Source organism: Gobio gobio (genome assembly GCF_949357685.1).
Source record: "Gobio gobio genome assembly, chromosome: 2".
Taxonomy (NCBI): Eukaryota; Metazoa; Chordata; class Actinopteri; order Cypriniformes; family Gobionidae; genus Gobio; species Gobio gobio.
Window position 1 is genome coordinate 1,855,914 of NC_137098.1, and position 21,531 is coordinate 1,877,444.

A 21,531-nucleotide genomic window follows, 5' to 3' on the forward strand; every position below is an offset into this window, starting at 1 on the left:
ACACCAGTATTGTGTGTTTAGAGACACTGTATGTATGTATGGGAAGCTTTTCAATTTGGGTAGGCCAAATCCAGGCGGAAATCCCAAAAATGGTCCCAGATCTTAAGAGGCAAAGATTTATTATATTTGGTCATCTGTTTTAGAAATTGCAATTCAGGTCTATAAAATCTTTACTTTACATTACGATCTGCTGGATTGACTGTCAAATGTATTCAAATGAACAGATACAAATGAGAAAGTTTAATGCATTTACTTTATAAGAAAGGTAAACACAGATTAAACTGTTTTAATTTCAGATTAAACCATCTGGCTGTACATGATCCTTTAGAGAACAATGATTGCAGCAATATTAAGATGGCATAGATTTAATAAATGCAAAATAATGTTTAGCAAAAAAAAAAAAAGATTAAATATTAATAAATGATTAATGAATTATAAAGATGTACGTAAAAGACAAATACAATGCAAGCGATGTTAGCAATAGACAAAATGTATTGCTTGCTAGGCAAGGAGCACGGTCAGTACAGTGAACTTCATCTCCTTCACAGTCACACACAGTTGCTTGAATGGTGCATTCCTGAGACAGTCTTTGCTGATCAAAAACTCTCAGGATAACATTGTAGTCGCCCCGCTCCAATGCTAACTTTGGTTTCAGAAAGACACCGGTAGCTAAAATTGGGAACATTACAATAGTTAGACATGTATACCAAGCCATCCAGATATTGCAATGAGTAACGTATGAAAGATTGAGATTAATTTATTTTTAAAGGGGACATCGGATGCAAAATTCACATGGTGTTTACATATAAATGTGGTTTAGCAGTGTGTGGACACAACCACCCTTCAACGACAAAAATCCATTCACTACTTTTTTTTAATACCCAAAAAACAGTCTCAATTTCCAAGCCGTTTTGATTTTCTGAGCAGTGTGACGTCATATTGCTCAGGCCCCGCCAAAGACCGCTGACGGACTGTCCCATATTAGCATAGTTTCCAACCTCAGCCAGTTGTACACTGTCCGCCATTTTCAAACCGCTCGAGCAGCTGTACCGACAACAATGTCTCGTAAGCAATGTGGGTGTTTTGTTGTTGGATGTTAGTGAACATAAGAGTCTTCATTTTCTCCTGACATCAGAGCCGTTGAGGGTGCAGTGGTTCGTTTTGTATTTGAAGTTAATGCACCACCGAATACACCCAAATTTGTTATGTCTGTGCAAATCATTTTACTCCAGACTGCTTGCTGAATGAGGGACAATTCAAGGCAGGTTTTGCTAAAAAGTTTAAGCTCAAGGATGGAACACTGTTCGTGATCCAGCTTGTAGTCTCCATAGCCAACTTTACACTTGGCACAATGCAGTCAGACAAGTCCTGTTCTCCTGGCAACCGCCAAACCCAGACTCGTCCATGGGATTGTCAGACAGAGAAGCGTGATTGGTCACTCAGAGAACACGTCTCCACTGCTCTAGAGTCCAGTGGTGGCGCGCTTTACCCCACTACATCCCACGCTTTGCATTGCACTTGGTGATGTAAGGCTTGGATGAGCTGCTCGGCCATGGAAACCCATTCCATGAAGCTATACACACTGTTTTTGAGCTCATCTGAAGGCCACAGAAGTTTGGAGGTCTGGAGCTCTTGACTCTGCAGAAAGTTGGCCACTTCTGTGACCCTCAGTATGCGCTGACCCCGCTCTGTGACTTCACTTCGTGGCTGAGTTGCTGTTGTTCCCAATCACTTCCACTTTGTTATAATTCCACTAACAGTTGAGGGTGGAATATTAGTGTGGAAATGTCCCAAATGGACTTATTGCACAGGTGGCCACCGATCACGGTACCACGCTTGAGTTCACTGAGCTCCTGAGAGCGGCCCATTCTTTCACAAATGTGTGTAGAAGCGTCTGCATGCCTAGTGCTTGATTTATACACCTGTGGCCATGAACTCAATATAAAGTTCATACAACTTTAGATAGCTCAAACAAAGTGCCCCCAGGGTGGATTTATTTACAAGGTGAAAGAAACCCAGTGAAGGATTAGGGTGGGTGCTCCGGTGAAGTGCGTGCTCTCTTCCTTGTGGGGCAGCGAGACCGGGCTCTGCTCCTGGGAGGCTGATCGGTCACCCGCTGCTGTCTGGAGGAAGATAGAGAACATGCGTTAGAGTTCTGTCTCATGGAGAGGTGTCTCACCCTCTGGCAAAACCCATGCAGCTTATGTAGACATTGCTTGATGGACCGCAGCTGGGACCAATCAGCCTGTGACGAGGGCGGGCAGGTGCTTCTCATCTGTTTCCAGGACGACGCTGATGAGTCCTCCAGGTGCTCGTCATACACCCCCCCCCCCCAAGCGTCCTCTTGGTCCTGTGGATGATTTGAGACAGTAGGGGAGAAAAAGGGGATGGGTGGGGAGTGACCCCTGACAGACCTGCAAAAGCTGCCCAAATCCGAGAGAGACCGTCAGCATTGCCGTTCGCGGCACCAGCCCGATGGCGCTCAATGAAGTGGAAGTCCTGGAGCGCGAGGAACCATCGAGTCACCCTGGCATTGGTGTCCTTGGCTCGGGCCATCCACTAAAGGGGAGCGTGATCCGTGACCAGGGTGAACTTCCAACCGAGGAGGTAATTCCGCAGCTCCAAGACTGCCCACTTGACTGCCAGGGCCTCCTTCTCCACCGCGGCATAGTTTTTCTCGACTGAGGTCAGCTTCCTGCTGATATATAAGACAGGGTGCTCCTCACCTTCCTGGACCTGCGACAGGACGGTTCCCAGTCCCGTATCGGACGCATCTGTCTGTAGCAGGAAGGGGCAGCTGAAGTCTGGCGCTCAGAGTACCGGTTCCGAGGTGAGGGCTGTCTTAACATTTCGGAATGCTTCCTCCTTTTCTGGCGTCCAATGAACCTACTCCGGCTGTCCTTTCCTGGTCAGGTCTGTTAGAGGGGCGGCTAAGGAGGAGAAGCTAGGGATGAAGCAGGGATAATACGCTGCCAACCCTAAGATTTCTTTTCTTTTTCTTTTTGGTTTTGGGCCTCGGGCCCACCGAATCATCTCCACCTTTTTGTCTTGCAGTCGGATGAGACGCCTACCGTCCTGGAAACCCAGGTACTTTGCCTCGAAGAGCGTGAGGTGGCATTTTCGTGGGTTAGCGGTGAGCCCAGCCCTCCAGAGCTCCGACAGCAACCTCAGCAGACAGTCCAGGTGATCCTCCCATGCCTCGGAGTGGATCACAACGTCATCGAGGTAGGCGGCGGCGTAGGCCTGGGAACCGGAAGATCCTTCATCACACCTACTTCCACCGGCCAGGCCTCAGGGCCGGCCGAAATTATCACTCTGCGAGCTGGTACTTGTCGGGTGTCCCCGAGGACACAGGTTGTAGGAAGGAAGGCTGTAGACTCCATATGTGGGGACAGAATATCCGACTGAACCAGGCTTACCGCACTGCCGGAGTCCAGGATGGCACGAAATGGCTTCCCATTGACCCTGACGTCAGCTTCTGGAGCTCCAACAGGCAGATTGCTGTGAACAATGCAGCCAGCCAGCCAGGTTCGTACAGGAGGTGCAGAGGCCTCCGTTGGCATAGGCTCGTCCTGTGGCAAAGGAGCCGCTGGCCTGTCTATTTGTCGCTGAGGGCCCTATGGTGTGCGTTGCTCCAGGACCACCCTCCGAGGAAACGGCGGCACTCGCTCCCCTGCCTCCCGCTGTAGGGCAGCATCTACCAGCTCGATGGCATCAACGAATTCCAGGGTGGTGCTTAGGTTCCTCATCCAGACCACCTGTCAGTGCGAACGAGGAAGAGCGCGAAGCAGACGGTCGATGGCAACGCGTTCCGCCGCCTGACTGGCCGTTGGATCCCCCTCCAGCAGCCAGTGCTGCAGCCAGCAGCCAGAGTTCAGCGGCCTGGGCATGGGCTGGCCGACGGGGCTTATATTCCCACTCAAAGAAGTACTGAGCAGCGCATATCGGAGACAAACCCAGGTGGGCCAGAATTTCCCGCTTCACGTCGTCGCATCGCTTGGCGCTGCGCTGCGCCTCAACGGTTTGGAGAGGGGCCAACACCTGTGCCCAGTCATCGCGCTGCCATCCTTCATTGGTGGCCGTGGCTTCAAACATCTGTAGGTGCACCTCTACATCATCGTTTGGGGTCATCTTCGGTAACAACCTGGCGGCTTGTGCTCGGGGGTCCGACAGCGGAATGTGTTGAGCGGCCCACAGCGCTGCAAGTTCCTGCTCACTCTCACCCTGGCGGGTAGCGAGGTGCTCAATTATTTGTTGCTGGTGGATGCTAACCTCGGTGATCCGTTTGAGAAGTTCCTCCATGTTGGTGGAGGAGCGCTCGTCTATGACAGAAGCGGAGATTGAAGAGAGGGAGAAGAGGTGAAGGAGCTCGTTTGTCTGTGATTTTTCACTCTTCTGTCCGCATTCTCCACCAGTGTCATGGGGTGAAGAATCACACAACAAGGATAGCTCAAACAAAGTGCGCGGAGGGTGGATTTATTTACAAGGTGAAAGAAACCCAGTGAAGGATTAGGGTGGGTGCTCCGGGGAAGTGCGTGCTCTCTTCCTTGTGGGGCAGCGAGACCGGGTTCTGCTCCTGGGAGGCTGATCGGTCACCCGCTGCTGTCTGGAGGAAGATAGAGAACATGCGTTAGGTTCTGTCTCATGGAGAGGTGTCTCACCCTCTGGCAAAACCCATGCAGCTTATTTAGCCATTGCTGGGGACGATCAGCCTGTGACGAGGGCGGGCAGGTGCTCCTCGTTTGTTTCCAGGACGACGCTGATGAGCCCTCCGGGTGCTCGTCACAATATATATATATATATATATATATATATATATATATATATATATATATATATATATATATATATATATATATATATATATATATATATATATATACACAGACCTTCATATATAGATATTTATGCCATATCCGTTATTTGGGGGGTGCTGACCTAACCCTAGCACACAGCCTTGCAAAGTATACTTCTTTTGACTCGTATGCACACAGAGGCATTCGATTTTGATGGCTAGACGACTGGGTCAGAGCATCTCCAAAACTGCAGCTCTTGTAGGGTGTTCCCGGTCTGCAGTGGTCAGTCTCTATCAAAAGTGCTCCAAGGAAGGAACAGTGGAGAACCGGTCACAGAGTCATGGGCGGCCAAGGCTCATTGATGCACGTGGGGAGCGAAGGCTGGCCCGTGTGGTCCGATCAAACAGACCAACACAATATTAGGTCATAATGTAATGCTTGATCAGTGTATTCTCTGGGTCTATAGGCATCATTGTCTGACTCCTGTTTCAAACTCAACACTGCTTCTGACAGTTTCTTGTATTATCAGTGTGAGATTGTCCTGAACTCCTGAAGCTCCGCCCTCTTCTTGAAAGGGGGCCAGGAGCACCAGATCATTTGCATTTTATGGGACACACACAAAAACATTTTCGCTCACCCCCCAAAAGTGGCAATTTTAACGTGTTATAAAAAAAATGTGTTGGGTATTTTGAGCTTAAATTTCACATGCATCAGAGACTTATTTTACATCTTGTATCCGATGTCCCCTTAAAAACATTAGTAGTTGCTCACATGTTTCATTCATAGAGGTGGACCAATTTTTACTGGTTTCTCCTTGGGTCTCAACACTAAAGGGACCAGCATTATCAGGTCCATCTTTGTCTGTTATAGAGAGAAGCACTGGGGATGAACCACGGTTGCAAATTTTGATCTCCCTTTCATTGATGACAGGAGCGTTGTCATTTACATCCTCCAATGTAATTATCAGGGTTCCTGTGCCAGTTGCTGGAGATTCGACTACACACAAGCACAGACATTAGAAAAAGGCCATGCCAGCAAGAAGTCTATTCTTAAAGACTAAACACAAATTACCATCATCATCCACCGCCCAAATGATAGCTCTGTATATGCCATCTTTCACATAGTTAGATTCTCTATCCATTTCTTTCTTGACTTTAATAATTCCAGTGTCTGGAGTTACACTCAGCCAGCCGGCAGGATCATTGCCAATTTTATACCTGGAAGGAACCAAATATATTAGGTTAAAACTGGAAATGTTCAACTTAATGTTGGTTTGACAAAGTCTTGCCTGGACATTTAAAACTATTTGAAGTTCAAAGAATATACAGGCATGCTGCAGTTGAATTCTGGGGGTAACAGTTTATAATAATGTTCAGTTGTAAGTCATTTATAAGTGGTTTGTTAATGATGAACTAATCATTTACAAAACATTCATAAATGATTATCAAGTGATATGCTAACATGTTATGTATGTTTTGTAAATTCCGTTACAAGTAATTTACAAGTGATTAGTAAATGATGAACGAATCATTTACAAAACATGACTATACATTTCATAAATGTTTAATAAATTATGTTACATTTTATGTATGTTTTGTAGATTCAGTTATAAATTATTTACAATTATTAGATAATGATAAACGAATCATTTACAAATCATGAATATACGATCATGAATGATTATTAAGCAATTTGCTGACGATTTACAAATCTGTCGTAAGTTATCTTTAAAGAAATTGCATATCATAAAATAATCCTTAGTAAATGGTTCTTAAGTTATTAGTTTATATATTATTAATCACTGAAATGTCAACGTACCATTATCTCAATAAACAATTGTTGATCATGAACAAATGATGATCAAACTATTAGTAAATGATGAGTATATAATTGATTGATGCATCGTTAAAGTTGTAAGCTGGTCTGTTAAAACCCACAAAAATGCAATTATGCTAAAGCTATTTTTTTTAAAGAATAAATTACTAGTTGTCAAATAAATAAACATTTTTAAATGACTTAAAGCAGTGTGTTAAGTTAAATCCTTTCACTCAACAGTGCAGACTTGTGTTCTGTGTGGGATCTAGTGATAATGTGAACTGGTTTTACCCTCCACTGAAGCTCACATCAGGTGCACGAAGACTCCATGTGTGTCAGAGAAGACAGCTGTCAGCATTTACATTAAAGTACACACTACAAAGTGTTCAACACCTGTTATAGAAGATGTTGTAAACGCATGAATAAATAATTTACAAAGCTTTCTTACCCGTTACAAATGATCTGTACGTGTATACAAGGCATTTAGAACTCTTTCTGCGTCCCCTAATCTAAAGTGTAGACTATTCATCACTTGAGAATGTCTTACACATCATTCGTAGATCTTTCTTACCCGTTACAAATGATCTGTACATGTATACAAGGCATTTACAACCTTTTCTGCATTATATGTGAAAATTACATTCTGCTATCCCTCACCTGTTGCAATAGAAATGTGTAAATAGGTAAATCATCTGATTACTGTAAGCATTTAACTCCTATTCATCACATATTGATGCTTGGTCAGTTCCTAGTGAAATTTTACATTTCTTTTCTTTTTTTATTTACGATATTTAGACACGTTTTGAACATGTAAGCCATCCCCTTCACTAAACCTACCCGTTTGTGTATTATAAAACACAGGATATAACAGGCAGATACGACTGCAGGCACAATTTATTCAAAAAGTACAAATATTCCAAGTGTCCCGAAGCCAAACAATTGGTTTGTGTGAAGTAAATCCCCAAAAGCGATCAGCAGCGTCGAGTCCATTCGCCGAAGATCATGAACACATTTCAAAATTTGCCGGCGGAAGAAACGTTACGTCAGCTTTGACAGCATTGGCTGTCGTATGTCTTGTGACCAATTGCGTCATTACGTCAGCTTTGATTGTAAAATGCCATTGGCTCTTGTGTGTCTTGTGACCGATTGCGTCATGCTAAAGAGTCTTGTGTATCATTTGAAGAAGAAATATGAACTGACCAAACGTCAATATGTGACGAATAGGAGTGAGACTGTGTTGATTTTAACAGACCAGTTTACAACTTTAACGATGCATCAATAAATGATATACTCATCATTTACTAATGGTTTGATCATCATTTGTTCATGATTAACAATTGTTTATTGAGATAATGGTACGTTGACATTTCAGTGATTAATAATATATTAACTAGTAACTTAATAACCATTTACTTAGGATCTGTTTGATTATTTTATGATATGTTATTTTTGTTAGCATATTACTTAATAATTTATGATCATATAGTCAAGTGAATGATAAGTGTTTATCAATATCTAATAACTTGTAAATAATTTATAACTGAATCTACAAAACATACAAAAAATGTAACATAATTTATTAAACATTTATGAAATGCAGTAATGTTTTGTAAATTATTAGTTCATCATTAACTAATCAATTGTAAATTACTTATAACTGAATCTACAAAACATACGTAAAATAATTTATATTTCACTTATTAATCATTTATGAAAGCATAGTCATGGTTTGTAAATTATTTGTTTATCATTATCTAATAACTTGTAAATAATTTATAACTGAATCTACAAAACATACAAAAAATGTAACATCATTTATTAAACATTTATGAAATGCAGTCATGTTTTGTAAATTATTAGTTCATCATTTACTAATCACTTGTAAATTACTTGTAACGGAATTTACAAAATATACATAAAATGTTAGCATATCAATTGATAATCATTTATGAATGTTTTGTAAATGATTAGTTCATCATTAACTAACCACTTATAAATGACTTACAACTGAACGTTATTATAAAGTGGGATTTTTATGGGATTTTTATTGTTCTGTGAGATCTGGAAATCTCTAGTGAAATGAGTCAGAATTGTCAAATGGAATGAAATTTTGGTTTGATTGTCTCGGATGGGAAAATAATTTGCAACTTTTCTTACGTTATCTTCTGTGATTTTCCAATGTCTGGATCAGTGGCTGTAAAAGTAACCAAATCAGTACCAAGAGGCGTATCTTCAAGATTGGTAATTCTCTTCTCCTTTGGATTAAACTCTGGAGGCTCATTCACATCTAGAACATTCACTGTGACTGTGGCAGTGGAAGTGGGCAAAGCCCCGACAAATGGATCATCGTTCTCAACAATCACAGACAGAATGTGTTGCTTGTTCTTCTCAAAGTCCAGGGGCTAAATGTGGAAAAGAAAGTGTATTTTACTAAAGGCTCGTCATTATAACCGATTGCCTGTGCAAACACATGAGCTACACACAGTACCTTTACAGTGGTGATGATGCCCTCTAGCCGGCTGGGTCCAGTAGTGACATTGAAAAACCCTCCCTTGTCACCCCCAATAATCCGATATTTGGTTGACCAGGCAGGAGATCCAACTTCATCTCCATCAGTGACTTTAAGTGTGGCCACTACAGCTCCTACTTTATTCTCTGGGACGGATACAGTGAGCTAAAACAGAGATGTATGGTGCATACAAGTATTAATACAGTTAAAACACTTGTATATTTATATATTCAGAATGTTATAATATATTACCGTGGTCTCCTCAAACTGAGGAGCGTTATCATTGCTGTCAGTCACAGTAATAACAGCTGTGCCAGTGGTTATCAATTCAGTTCCTTCATTGTCAGCAGCCACAACTGTCAAAGTGTATTTGGGCCATTTCTGAAAGGGAAGATAACTGATGAGTTTGCTTGCATAAAATCATTTACAACCACTTTAAAATCCATTCACCAAATGTCATTTCTCACCTCTCTGTCCAAGCCAGCAGAATTCACAGAAATTCTTCCAGTAAAAGAGTTAATTTGAAACATGTTTGGATTTGGTAATTCTGGTTCTTGCTTAATGATTTTGTATCTGACATCTGCATTGTAAGTGTTTAATGCATCATCTGCATCAGTGGCTGTGACGGTCATAAACTCAGGACCTTCAGTGAGAGAAGAATAAAGACTGATTAGGTGGTACGAGCTGAAGAGGCATTTGAAGAATCTGCACCATACACCTACCTATTTGAGCAGCTTCAGGAACTTCTCCATTGAATGGATTGTGTGTAAAAACAGGAGGATTATCATTTGCGTCCATCACATTTACAACAAATTCCATTGGACTTTCTTCTATATAAGGCTTGTCAAGTCCAGTAGCATGAGCTATAAGCTAAAGAAGAAATACAGGCATGTTAAAAGGCAAATATCTGAGGTTGTTTCTTTTAGTCCAGGTCTGTTAGCTTTGAGACATGAATATACAAGTGTATTTCTAAAGAAAACAGACTTAATTTTTTAGCAGATAAACAAATTACAATAAATACAAAAAATGTACACTCTCCAAACACATGAAAACAAAAAATGGTTGTCATTTCATGGGGCCTTTTTTTATCTGATTAACTGATGACAGCTTTCAAAGAATTAAGAATGAGCAATCCAATGCTGAAATACACCAAGAACTAACCCTAAATGTTAGAGACACTAAAAATCAACTTACTCTGTATGAAGCTTTTGTTTCTCTGTCGAGTGGCCGAGTCACTGACACAAACCCTGATAATCTGTGTATAATAAAAGTCCCCTTAGGGTCCAGATTTGCCCCTTCACCTGTGATCCTGTATTGCATCGGAGTTTCTTTAGAGTACGGTGACTTTATCTAAATACAGAAAGAAATAAGAGATCAAAGTCAATAACAGGCAAACCTCTCTCTCGTCCATCTCATTTTGAATGACTTTCACTCACCTGGACCAGCTTTATTGGGAAAGGACCTTTGCTGTTTTCAAGTAAATTGAACGGAGGAATAACCCAACCTCTCTTTGCTCTCTTCAGACCCGTTGAAGACTTTGGAAACGTCAGAACCAGATCATCAGAGGGAGATTCCATCTGGAAATGCTAGTGAAAGGCAATGAGCAACAAAAATGTTTTGTTAACAATTAAATATAGCACACAAGCCAGCAAATATTTGGATAATAATTGCATCTTCAGAATCATAATCAGAATGAACTTTATTGCCAAGTATGCGCGCACGCACGCACACACACACACACACACACACACACACACAAACAAGGAATTTGCCTTGTTGACAGAAGCGTCAAGTGAACAGACAGAATGACAGCGACAAGAACTGCAGAGTTTAGCTCCAACCCCAATTAAACACACCTGTACCAGCTAATCAAGGTCTTATTAGGCATACTAGAAACTTCCAGACAGGTGTGTTGAGGCAAGTTGGAGCTAAACTCTGCTGGACAGTGGCCCTCCAGGACCAACTTTGGACACCCCTGGTGTAGAGGAAGAAGAGCAGGAGGGAGAGCATACACCGCTGGGGGCCAGTGCTGATTGTACATGTAACCCCTCTGATAAGCTGCTCCACCCGTGCTTTGTCAGCTAGTGTGGAATCTAGGCCTCCTTTCTGCAATATCTTGTGTAACATGGGGATATAATTGGGTACAAAAATAAAAAAAATAGACTTGAGTCAGTCGTTGTTAAATTTGATTATTTTCATATTGTACATTGTTTCAGTTCTGTAAAAGAAACGTACATTGTTATTGTTAGTCAACATGTAAAATGTTTAGTTAATTTTATAAAGTGAAAGTCACGTGGCCTCATGTGTGGTGGTGGTAAGCGCGGAAGGGAAAGGAAGGACGGGAGACGGGAAGAGAAAAGAGTGGAGAGAGAGCACGAGTTTTACAGATGAGAACACTGGACGAGAGACTGGGCTTTTGACAAAACGGACCGGAGCTGCAGTCTAGAACATTCGTCTGAGTAGAGAGAGCTGCACGGGACAGCACGCGCGCGATCGGCTGAGACATTACTGTTGCGCAACACACGTGTGGTGAGCTCATTTGTTTATTTTCTTTTGCTCTACGGAGTGAAGTAGCCATGGGTTTTTGGCTACAATGACCCCGAGCATCGATTCAGGCCTGCAACGAGGACTGTGGTATTTGATTTGTGCTGGCTATTAGTCTAAATTACACTGCCAATCATCCTTTGAATGTTTGTCAATCTATATTCTTGTTTATTTTATTTGTATATACACTCACCTAAAGGATTATTAGGAACACCATATTAATACTGTGTTTGACCCCCTTTCACCTTCAGAACTGCCTTAAAGGATTAGTTAACTTTTAAATAAACTTTTGCTGATAATTTACTCACCCCCATGTCATCCAAGATGTCCATGTCTTTCTTTCTGCAGTCGAAAAGAAATTAAGGTTTTGGATGAAAACAGTCCAGGGTTGTTCTCCATATAATGGACTTCAGTGGGCTACAAACGGTTCAAGGACCAAATGACAGTTTCAGTACAGCTTCAAAGGGCTTTAAACAGCCTAAAGTGTGCCAAGAAAACATCCCCCACACCATTACACCACCACCACCAGCCTGCACAGTGGTAACAAGGCATGGTGGATCCATGTTCTCATTCTGTTTACGCCAAATTCTGACTCTACCATCTGAATGTCTCAACAGAAATCCAGACTCATCAGACCAGGCAACATTTTTCCAGTCTTCAACTGTCCAATTTTGGTGAGCTCGTGCAAATTGCAGCCTCTTTTTTCTATTTGTAGTGGAGATGAGTGGTACCCGGTGGGGTCTTCTGCTGTTGTAGCCCATCTGCCTCAAGGTTGTGTGTGTTGTGGCTTCCCAAATGCTTTGCTGCATACCTCGGTTGTAACGAGTGGTTATTTCAGTCAAAGTTGCTCTTCTATCAGCTTGAATCAGTCGGCCCATTCTCCTCTGACCTCTAGCATCAACAAGGCATTTTCTCCCACAGGACTGCCGCATACTGGATGTTTTTCCCTTTTCACACCATTCTTTGTAAACCCTAGAAATGGTTGTGCGTGAAAATCCCAGTAACTGAGCAGATGTGAAATACTCAGACCGGCCCGTCTGGCACCAACAACCATGCCACGCTCAAAATTGCTTAAATCATCTTTCTTTCCCATTCTGACATTCAGTTTGGAGTTCAGGAGATTGTCTTGACCAGGACCACACCCCTAAATGCATTAAAGCAACTACCATGTGATTGGTTGATTAGATAATTGCATTAATGAGAAATTGAACAGGTGTTCCTAATAATCCTTTAGGTGAGTGTATATATTCAGTAAAAGTCTTGTCCATTTGTTTTAATTGTTGTTGCCATTATTTCATTGCCATTTGCTTCAGTGGGTTCATTTGATAACACTAGCAACCTTCTTAATCCTTTGCCCGTATAAAAAAAATTGACTGTTTAGGAAATTATAGAGCTTAAAAGAATTCAGGTTAACCTTCCCTCACAAGTGTACTGATGTGGGCGCTACACTTGGTAAGAGATAGCTCCACCTTCTCAAAAATGCAGATAACAGCTCACCAGGATTTTGGTGCAGCAGCTGAAAAGTGAAGTAGAGATCTTCACCAGACTCAGCTGTTCCAAACACACTTTCTAAAGCCTCTATGTATTCCATAGGACTTGCATCTGGATTCGTCATTCTCACAGCTTGAATGATCTCCAAGGCTGGACCCTTTAGACTTTCTATCCTTCTCCTCTTCTTTTTGTTTGAGCAGTCACACTCTTCAATCATGAGTCTGGCCTGATTGCTCCAACTGTCTAAAGTCTCTTCCCCTACAGGGGTAGGGCTTACACCTGATAGGGTTCGAAGACGATGATAAGCACTGCTCTCTGGTGTGGGTCTTGCTGTTTTTTCTAACAGTGAATATGTGAATAGGAGAAATTATGTACACTTTACTGAAGTAAACGTTATATAGAATTCAGTAGAGGGAAATAAATGGTTTGAAATGGACAATAAAACAGTTAAACAATATACAATATGAAATAAAACAGTTGACACCAGGATCAATTAAAATGCAAATCAGTAGAATGTTGGTATATCAAGTAGGCCCAAACACACACACACCTGTCTCTCATTCACTCAGTCTTAAACAAAAATTTGTTGCAGGCCTGTAACGTGGCTTGTGGTGTCCAAAAAAACAAAACTGGCCGCTTCACTTTAAAAGGAAACACAAAAATAGTGTGACTGCACAGGCCTTGTAGTACTCACAACTTGAGCAGATGTTTGAAATCCTGTTAATAAACGAACATCAGGCACAACTGTACCGGGTGGCAAGTTCAGGCAGATGGCAGATAACAGTTCAGCACGAAATCCAGTGAAGAATATTCAACGTCACGAATCATCAGAGGGAATAGACGATCCCGGTCAATAAACAAATGACTAATGAAACAACTGTCCATTTCCTTCAGACAAGTAGATCCCAGAAGAGCACAACGATTTTTCATCCATAACACTGGATGTACGTTATCACATTTTTAGAGAATATATAGACAGAGCAAAACACAGTGCTACAATTTCTGACAATAGGAGAACAACAAGAAAACAAACAGGGTCAACAGCCAGGAAGAAGAAGAGTATAAGGATGCATGGAGGTGGAAGGGTAGGGAGGCAAAACATAGGCACATTTCTGATGTAATAAAGGCCACTATTGTGGACCATGTTCTCAATCATGGCCTTACTGTAACACTGGTTGAACTCAATAACGAGGGAGGACTGGATCCAAATGCAGGGTAAGACTTAATGAAAATAAGAGTCTAAATAATAACAAGAGCACAAGGCACAGAACTGAGAACACCAAACAAACAGTCATACAAAGACAAGACCTGACAATCAACACAAAAAACACTGAGGGTTATACACACAAGACAACAAGGCTAATGAGGAACAGGTGTGAGTAATGAATATGGTAACAAACAAGGCAGCAATGGAAACAAAAGCAAAAAAGTCAGGCTTGAGCTGTACTGACTGCAGTTTCTTAAAGGAACATGCTTGTACCTGTGGAGAGGAGATGTTCATGTGATGGTCCTCGTGATGGTGAACACGCTCAACTCTGACAGATACCGTGTGCTTCTTGCCACTGGAGTCCCAAGCGTGCACAGAAAACACCTTGTGGTCTTCATGAAGAGTCACTTGTCTCTTGAGTGTTACAGTCCCATCCGTGTTCACATCAAACCACTTGTCAGCGGACTGAAAGAGCGTTCTTGTTCTTCCATCGCATGTATTAAAAATTACTGTCAGAAAAAGAGATTCAATTGGCACAATAAAGCGTCTTGTCACACATGTAAACCTGGTTCCCTGAGTGGGGAACAAGACGCTGTGTCAGTAGCTGATGCAATGGGAACACACTCCAGGTGTGACAATGAGCTGAAATAGTGTTGTCAAAAATACCAAAACATTAACTTCATGATTAGTCAGTAAAAAAAGGGTTGCCAAGTCAATACTCAATTTAAAACGTAATGATACCAGCTTTTCTGTAGTAAGGTATAATGGGTCAATCCAGTACCCACTGATCTCAGTGTGAGCAATTCAAAGAATCGTTAAGCACTTAAAACTCTTCTCATGTGTGTCCTCTTGATGGTTAGGATGAGAACACTATGTCGCTGGAAATTATAACAAAATATGGTCAGATAAATTGTTTCATGAATAAGAAACATCTGAGGAGCGATGGCATGTATTGTTGAGGCACAGGTGATGCAGCGTTTTGGAGGGCGGCACTAGTGCCATCAGTCAAGAAATTGGTGTGATTCTATACAGGCTTCAGACAATTGTCGAACTCATAGCATCAGCTACACATGAAGCATCAGTGATATACATCATTAATCAACACTTATTGTGAGCTTCAACACTTAGACTCAATTCAACTGTAACGTGTGAGCAGGGATGAAGCGGAGTGAGAATCCAAATGCAGCACAAACAATTTAATCACAAACAACATAAACAGAAAATCCACAAACACGAGGATCCACAAACAGGCCAGGAACACACATACAGGAGCAACGACCAAAAAATAACAACTGAAGCACTAGGCTATATATATATATATATATATACACCTAAAAGATTATTAGGAACACACGCTAATACTGTGTTTGACCCTCTTTCGCCTTCAGAACTGCCTTAATTCTACGTGGCATTGACTCAACAAGGTGCTGAAAGCATTCTTTAGAAATGTTGGCCTATATTGATAGGAGAGCATCTTGCAGTTGATGGAGATTTGTGGGATGCACATCCAGGGCACGAAGCTCCCGTTCCACCACATCCCAAAGATGCTCTATTGGGTTGAGATCTGGTGACTGTGGGGGCCATTTTAGTCCAGTGAACTCATTTTCATGTTCAAGAAACCAATGTGAAATGATTGGAGCTTTGTGACGGTGCATTATCCTGCTGGAAGTAGCCATCAGAGGATGGGGACATGGTGCTCATAAAGGGATGGACATGGTCAGAAACAATGCTCAGGTAGGCCGTGGCATTTAAACGATGCCCAATTGGCACTAAGAGGCCTAAAGTGTGCCAGGAAAACATCCCCCACACCATTACACCACCACCACCAGCCTGCACAGTGGAAACAAGGCATGATGGATCCATGTTCTCATTCTGTTTACGCCAAATTCTGACTCTACCATCTGAATGTCTCAACAGAAATCAAGACTCATCAGACCAGGCAACATTTTTCCAGTCTTCAACTGTCCAATTTTGGTGCAAATTGTCGCCTCTTTTTCCTATTTGTAGTGGAGATGAGTGGTACCCGGTGGGGTCTTCTGCTGTTGTAGCCCATCCACCTCAAGGTTGTGTGTGTTGTGGCTTCACAAATGCTTTGCTGCAGACCTCGGTTGCAACGAGTGGTTATTTCAGTCAAATTTGCTCTTCAGCTTAAATCAGTCGACCCATTCTCCTCTGACCTCTAGCATCAACAAGGCATTTTCTCCCACAGGACTGCCGCATACTGGATGTTTTTCCCTTTTCACGCCATTCTTTGTAAACCCTAGAAATGGTTGTGCGTGAAAATCCCAGTAACTGAGCAGATTGTGAAATACTCAGACCGGCCCGTCTGGCACCAACAACCATGCCACGCTCAAAATTGCTTAAATCATCTTTCTTTCCCATTTTGACATTCAGTGTGGAGTTCAGGAGATTGTCTTGACCAGGACCACACCCCTAAATGCATTGAAGCAACTGCCATGTGATTGGTTGATTAGATAATTGCATTAATGAGAAATTGAACAGGTGTTCCCAATAATCCTTTAGGTGAGTGTATATATATATATACACAAAGGCAAACAAGCTTAACAAATTAACAAGACACGCATTGGGAGACTAATCAACAGGAAAAATTACAAAGAACTACAAAATAATGCACAAGAAACACTTTAACGTAAAAGTTCAAGGACAGACACAGAGCACATGATGAAAGCACATTTAGTAGATACAGTGCATGTATACAATTTAATCAAATGTTAAAGTCACAGTTAAAAAGATCTCATTGTGTAGAGATATTATTTAGCCAAATACTAAACTCTTAATGTTAATTTTCTTTAGTGTTTTGTTTAAAGAGATCAGCCTACCTCTTCCTAGTCTTTCTCCTTGGTGAAGGTCATCTCTGTGCACTTTAAAAACCAGCAACTCTGACTCAAAGCCAGGTGTACATGAATACCCCTCCGCATATTCACACAAAAATACCTAATTTGAAACAATATTAAATCGTTGCTTTGGCACAAAACATCTTTCAAATGACATTAATTCTTTTCTCACTCGGACACAAACACAACCTAAACTCTATGTAATTACAGGACCAGTTTGAACATTTACATACTTTTTTTCCCCAAGACTGTTACACTTAAGTTCAAAGTTCAAAAACAAACGTAATACATAAATATATCTGCAAGCAGAAATTATCGGACCAAGAACAAATACACTCATGCCAACATGGCTGGGAGCATCAGACCAACTGCAACAATGAGCAATTAAAGACATATTAAGATGATTTTAGGCAAATGGCTGAAAAATCATAAGTACAATCATTAGTAATTTGATTTAATGGTTTATCACTTTTTACCAATAGATGGCGGTGTGACAAAATGTATGTGGTGTGGTCAGAGTGAGGTGACAATGACACATGCAAAGTTTGGTGTTAATTTGCCAAAAGCATCATTTTCAGCATAGAGTCATTTTGGCATATTTCCTCAAATTTGTTGCTCCGGCATAAAAACACGGTTTCTTCTATCAACACAAAAAACATAACTTTTTGTCGGCACAGTCTGAAGATGATACAATTAAATTTTGGTGAAAATCGGGAAAGTGGTCTAGGAGGAGTTCCAAAAAGTAGGTTCAAAATGGTGGACAGGAAGTTTGGCCGACTAGGGCAAAATTGGCATATTTGTTCTCGGCATGAACCAAGGAATCTTTTCAATAATTTAATAAATGGTCCCATTTGGGCCCCACTTTATATCAGGTGGCCTGTTACGACCTGTGTTAGTTTTCTATTGCTTTGTGTTCCTTTTCTCTTTTCTTTTTTCTGTTTTCTCTAACTCAAAACAGGTGCACCATTCATGAGGATGTAAGCAGCCATTGGTTGCTTAGTCGGGGCGGGGTCTTTAAAAGGACGCTGCTGACACTCATCGGGGAGCTCATTCTTGGTTCGGTCGCACGTGGGTTGAGAGCTCCGGAATCCCTCCTCCGGCCGATGATCAAATTGTGATTAGATAATTTTGTTTTGCTTAAGCAAACGTGCATTTTGTGTAAACCTCTGAATCGTTCTCTTATGAGTGAACGTGTATCTTGTGAAAACCTCTGAACCGTTCTCCTATGTCTGAACCATAACAGTGTGGAGCGTAGGGGTGTCCTGCCTTGTTTATTTTGACCTTGTTTGATCTCTGTTTTTGGGCAGGGAGATAGGTGAAGTAAATGTATTTTTCTTTTGGTATTTGATTAGGTTATTCAGTTTCCCCTCTTTCCTTTTTATACTCGTTTTGTTTGTTATTTTGGCCTTTTGGACACCCTGAAGATTTGCTCTTTATTTCAATTGTTACCTTTAATAAATGTATTACTTTTTGCTTCAATTTTGTGCTTTTGCTTCTTTTTGATTATCGACCGGAGGGATGCGTGCTGGGATTCCATTTCCACAACCCAACCAATTATTTATTACGCCTCTTTAGTGTTGTCTTTATATTCCCCTAGAGGCGGGGCGTAATATGGCCTTAAGTACTATGTACTTATATCAAACAATAAGTACAATGTACTTACTGTGTTCAAATTGTATTGCAAAACACTTTTGCTGATATTGAGGTGGGATACAGGTAGGGTTAGGGACAGGTGTGGTGGTGTGGGTAAATTTAAGGGTAGGGTTAGGGACAGGTGTGGTGGTGTGGGTAAGTTTAAGGGTAGGGTTAGGTGTAAGGGAAGTGTCAACTGTGTAATTACAAATGTAACTACAGAAATTAATTACAGATGTAATTACATGCAGGTATTTTAAAAATGTAAGTACAATGTAAAATCATGTATGTACACAATAAGTGCATTGTATCAAATGATTAATTAAAATGTTAGTACGTAGTAGTTAAGGCCACCTAATATAAAGTGGGTCCGTTATTTGCATTTTTGCACATTCCATTATAACATCTGACCACAAGGTGGCGTTGCCCTGAAACTTTTTGTGTACTGTCAGGACATGGTGCCGGAGACACATACAGAGATTTGTAATGATATGCCAATGCGTTAGTAAAATATATGCGTTAGTAAAATGCTATTATCAAAAATATATGTAGGCTAAATAATTAATATATATAGATTTTCATGATTTTTAGATTTAATGTTTTGGTCTGGGACAATGGTAAATCAATAAAAAGAAGGAGGTAGTAAAAAAGTTAATATAACCTTCATAAAACAAAAGAACCAAAAAGCCTTTTAGTTTTAATAAAATCTACCCCTGGCAACATAAGTGTGACACATAATATAAAAATACAAGAGGCAGCAGCAACAACACAGATGATTTCTTCCCCCCTTACGATGCTTTCCCATGTTACTATGTTTAGCTATTTAATATTTAACTCTCAACTTTATTAAACATCTTAAACAACGTACATTTATAATTTCATATATTAATATTTTCGTGAGATTAAAATAAAGATGAGTATTCTCTGAACATGATGAGCACTATCAGACACTAATAAAGACTTGATAAAATCCTACCTTACAGAGGAAAATAATAACTCCCAATCGCATCTTCATTGTGTCCATTTGAAGCAAAATGTCTCGAAAGGTCCTTCAGGTCTTACTTCCTTGTTGGTTTTTAAGACAGCACAACTATTTAATTGCTTGAGTTGCACAAATACCCTCACATGTGACATTTGTAATCATTTTAGGGGGCGGGGTTGTCTAAGGGTGTGGCATATGGAGTGATGTAAAGGGCTTTCAAATATATATTTACTAGAAAATAAATAACATTATTAAACTAAAGATGTAAACTTCCTACATTTCTCAGTGAGTGAAGGGTACAGTAGCAGTATTTCACAATGTAGTACAGTATTGTTATGACTTGACTGGAAACAAGGACTTACAACTCTGTTACACTTGTTAAAAGTAACAAGTGTAACAGTGTTGTTAGTAGTAACAGTAATGGTGACAAATGATGTATTACTTTTACACAATTATACATCATTTACCATTTTTATTTGCCTCTCTTTTTTTAATTGCAAACAAGAATCATTCTATACCAAAGTATTTTTTCCAAAAATCTATATACTGTCAGCATTAACATTGTAGCCCAAACTGTTATTCTCACCTTTTTTTTCAGTTGCTGACACGCATTGGTCAAAACTGAAACCACTGTCACTTCACACAGTAAGCGAAACAGAAGTCTGTGAGTCTCTAAGCTAAATTTTATTTGGGGACCCCTCAGTGCTGCCAATATGATTGACTATTGTCGATGCTTGATAATTCAGACACTATAAATCTAACACACACATGATCAATTTTATTAGTTGTAGCTGAGTTGCTTACATCAATGTCTTCCTGGCATGTTTTTAGCCCTCAACAGTTTTTAATTGTAACAGTAGCAAACCCACAAGAGTGCTAATCACGCTGGAGACGGGTTTATGGAGGATGTCATGTCGATGAGGCATTTTAGGGGGCGGGGTTGTCTAAGGGTGTGGCATATGGAGTGATGTAAAGATCAGAGTCATCGCACCGAGGACGGTTTTATTGAGGATGCCATGTCAAGGGGGCATTTATTAGATCAGAACATTCAAAGGATCATAGTCATCACGCCGGAGACGGGTTTATTGAGGATGTCGTGTCGATGAGGCCTTTATTAGATCAGAATATTCGAAGGATCGGAGTCATCACGACGGAGACGGTTTATGGAGGATGTCGTGTCGATGAGGCATTTATTAGATCAGAATATTCGAAGGATCGGAGTCATCGCGCCGGAGACGGGTTTATTGAGGATGTCGTGTCGATGAGGCCTTTATTAGATCGGAATATTCGAAAGATTGGAGTCATCACGCCGGAGACGGGTTTATTAAGACTGTTGTGTCGATGAGGCATTTATTAGATCGGAATATTCAAAGGATCGGTTTCATCACGCCTGAGACGGGTTTATTAAGACTGTTGTGTCGATGAGGCATTTATTAGATCCGAATATTCGAAAGATTGGAGTCATCACGCCAGAGACGGGTTTATTAAGACTGTTGTGTCGATGAGGCATTTATTAGATCCGAATATTCGAAAGATAGGAGTCATCATGCCTGAGACGGTTTATTGAGGATGTCGTGTCGATGAGGCCTTTATTAGATTGGAATATTCAAAGGATCGGAGTCATCACGCCTGAGACGGGTTTATTGAGGATGTCGTGTCGATGAGGCATATACAGGGGGTAAAAGTAGCAGAGCATATAC

At 41.0% G+C, this 21,531-nt stretch overlaps 1 protein-coding gene across 1 annotated transcript; it reads right to left on the reverse strand.

The window, feature by feature from the left end:
* Window positions 1-235: 235 nt before the first annotated feature.
* On the reverse strand, window positions 236-19,978 carry LOC307119494 (cadherin-1-like). Its single transcript, XM_079805804.1, has 13 exons — window positions 19,826-19,978; window positions 17,203-17,317; window positions 14,636-14,871; window positions 10,557-10,706; window positions 10,315-10,470; window positions 9,843-9,990; window positions 9,588-9,763; window positions 9,373-9,501; window positions 9,100-9,285; window positions 8,769-9,013; window positions 5,868-6,013; window positions 5,568-5,792; window positions 236-669 (listed from the first exon to the last, which is right to left on the reverse strand). Exons 1-13 carry the CDS (start codon window positions 19,871-19,873, stop codon window positions 425-427), a joined length of 2,205 nt encoding a protein of 734 aa, XP_079661930.1. The 5' UTR covers window positions 19,874-19,978; the 3' UTR covers window positions 236-424.
* Window positions 19,979-21,531: the final 1,553 nt, after the last annotated feature.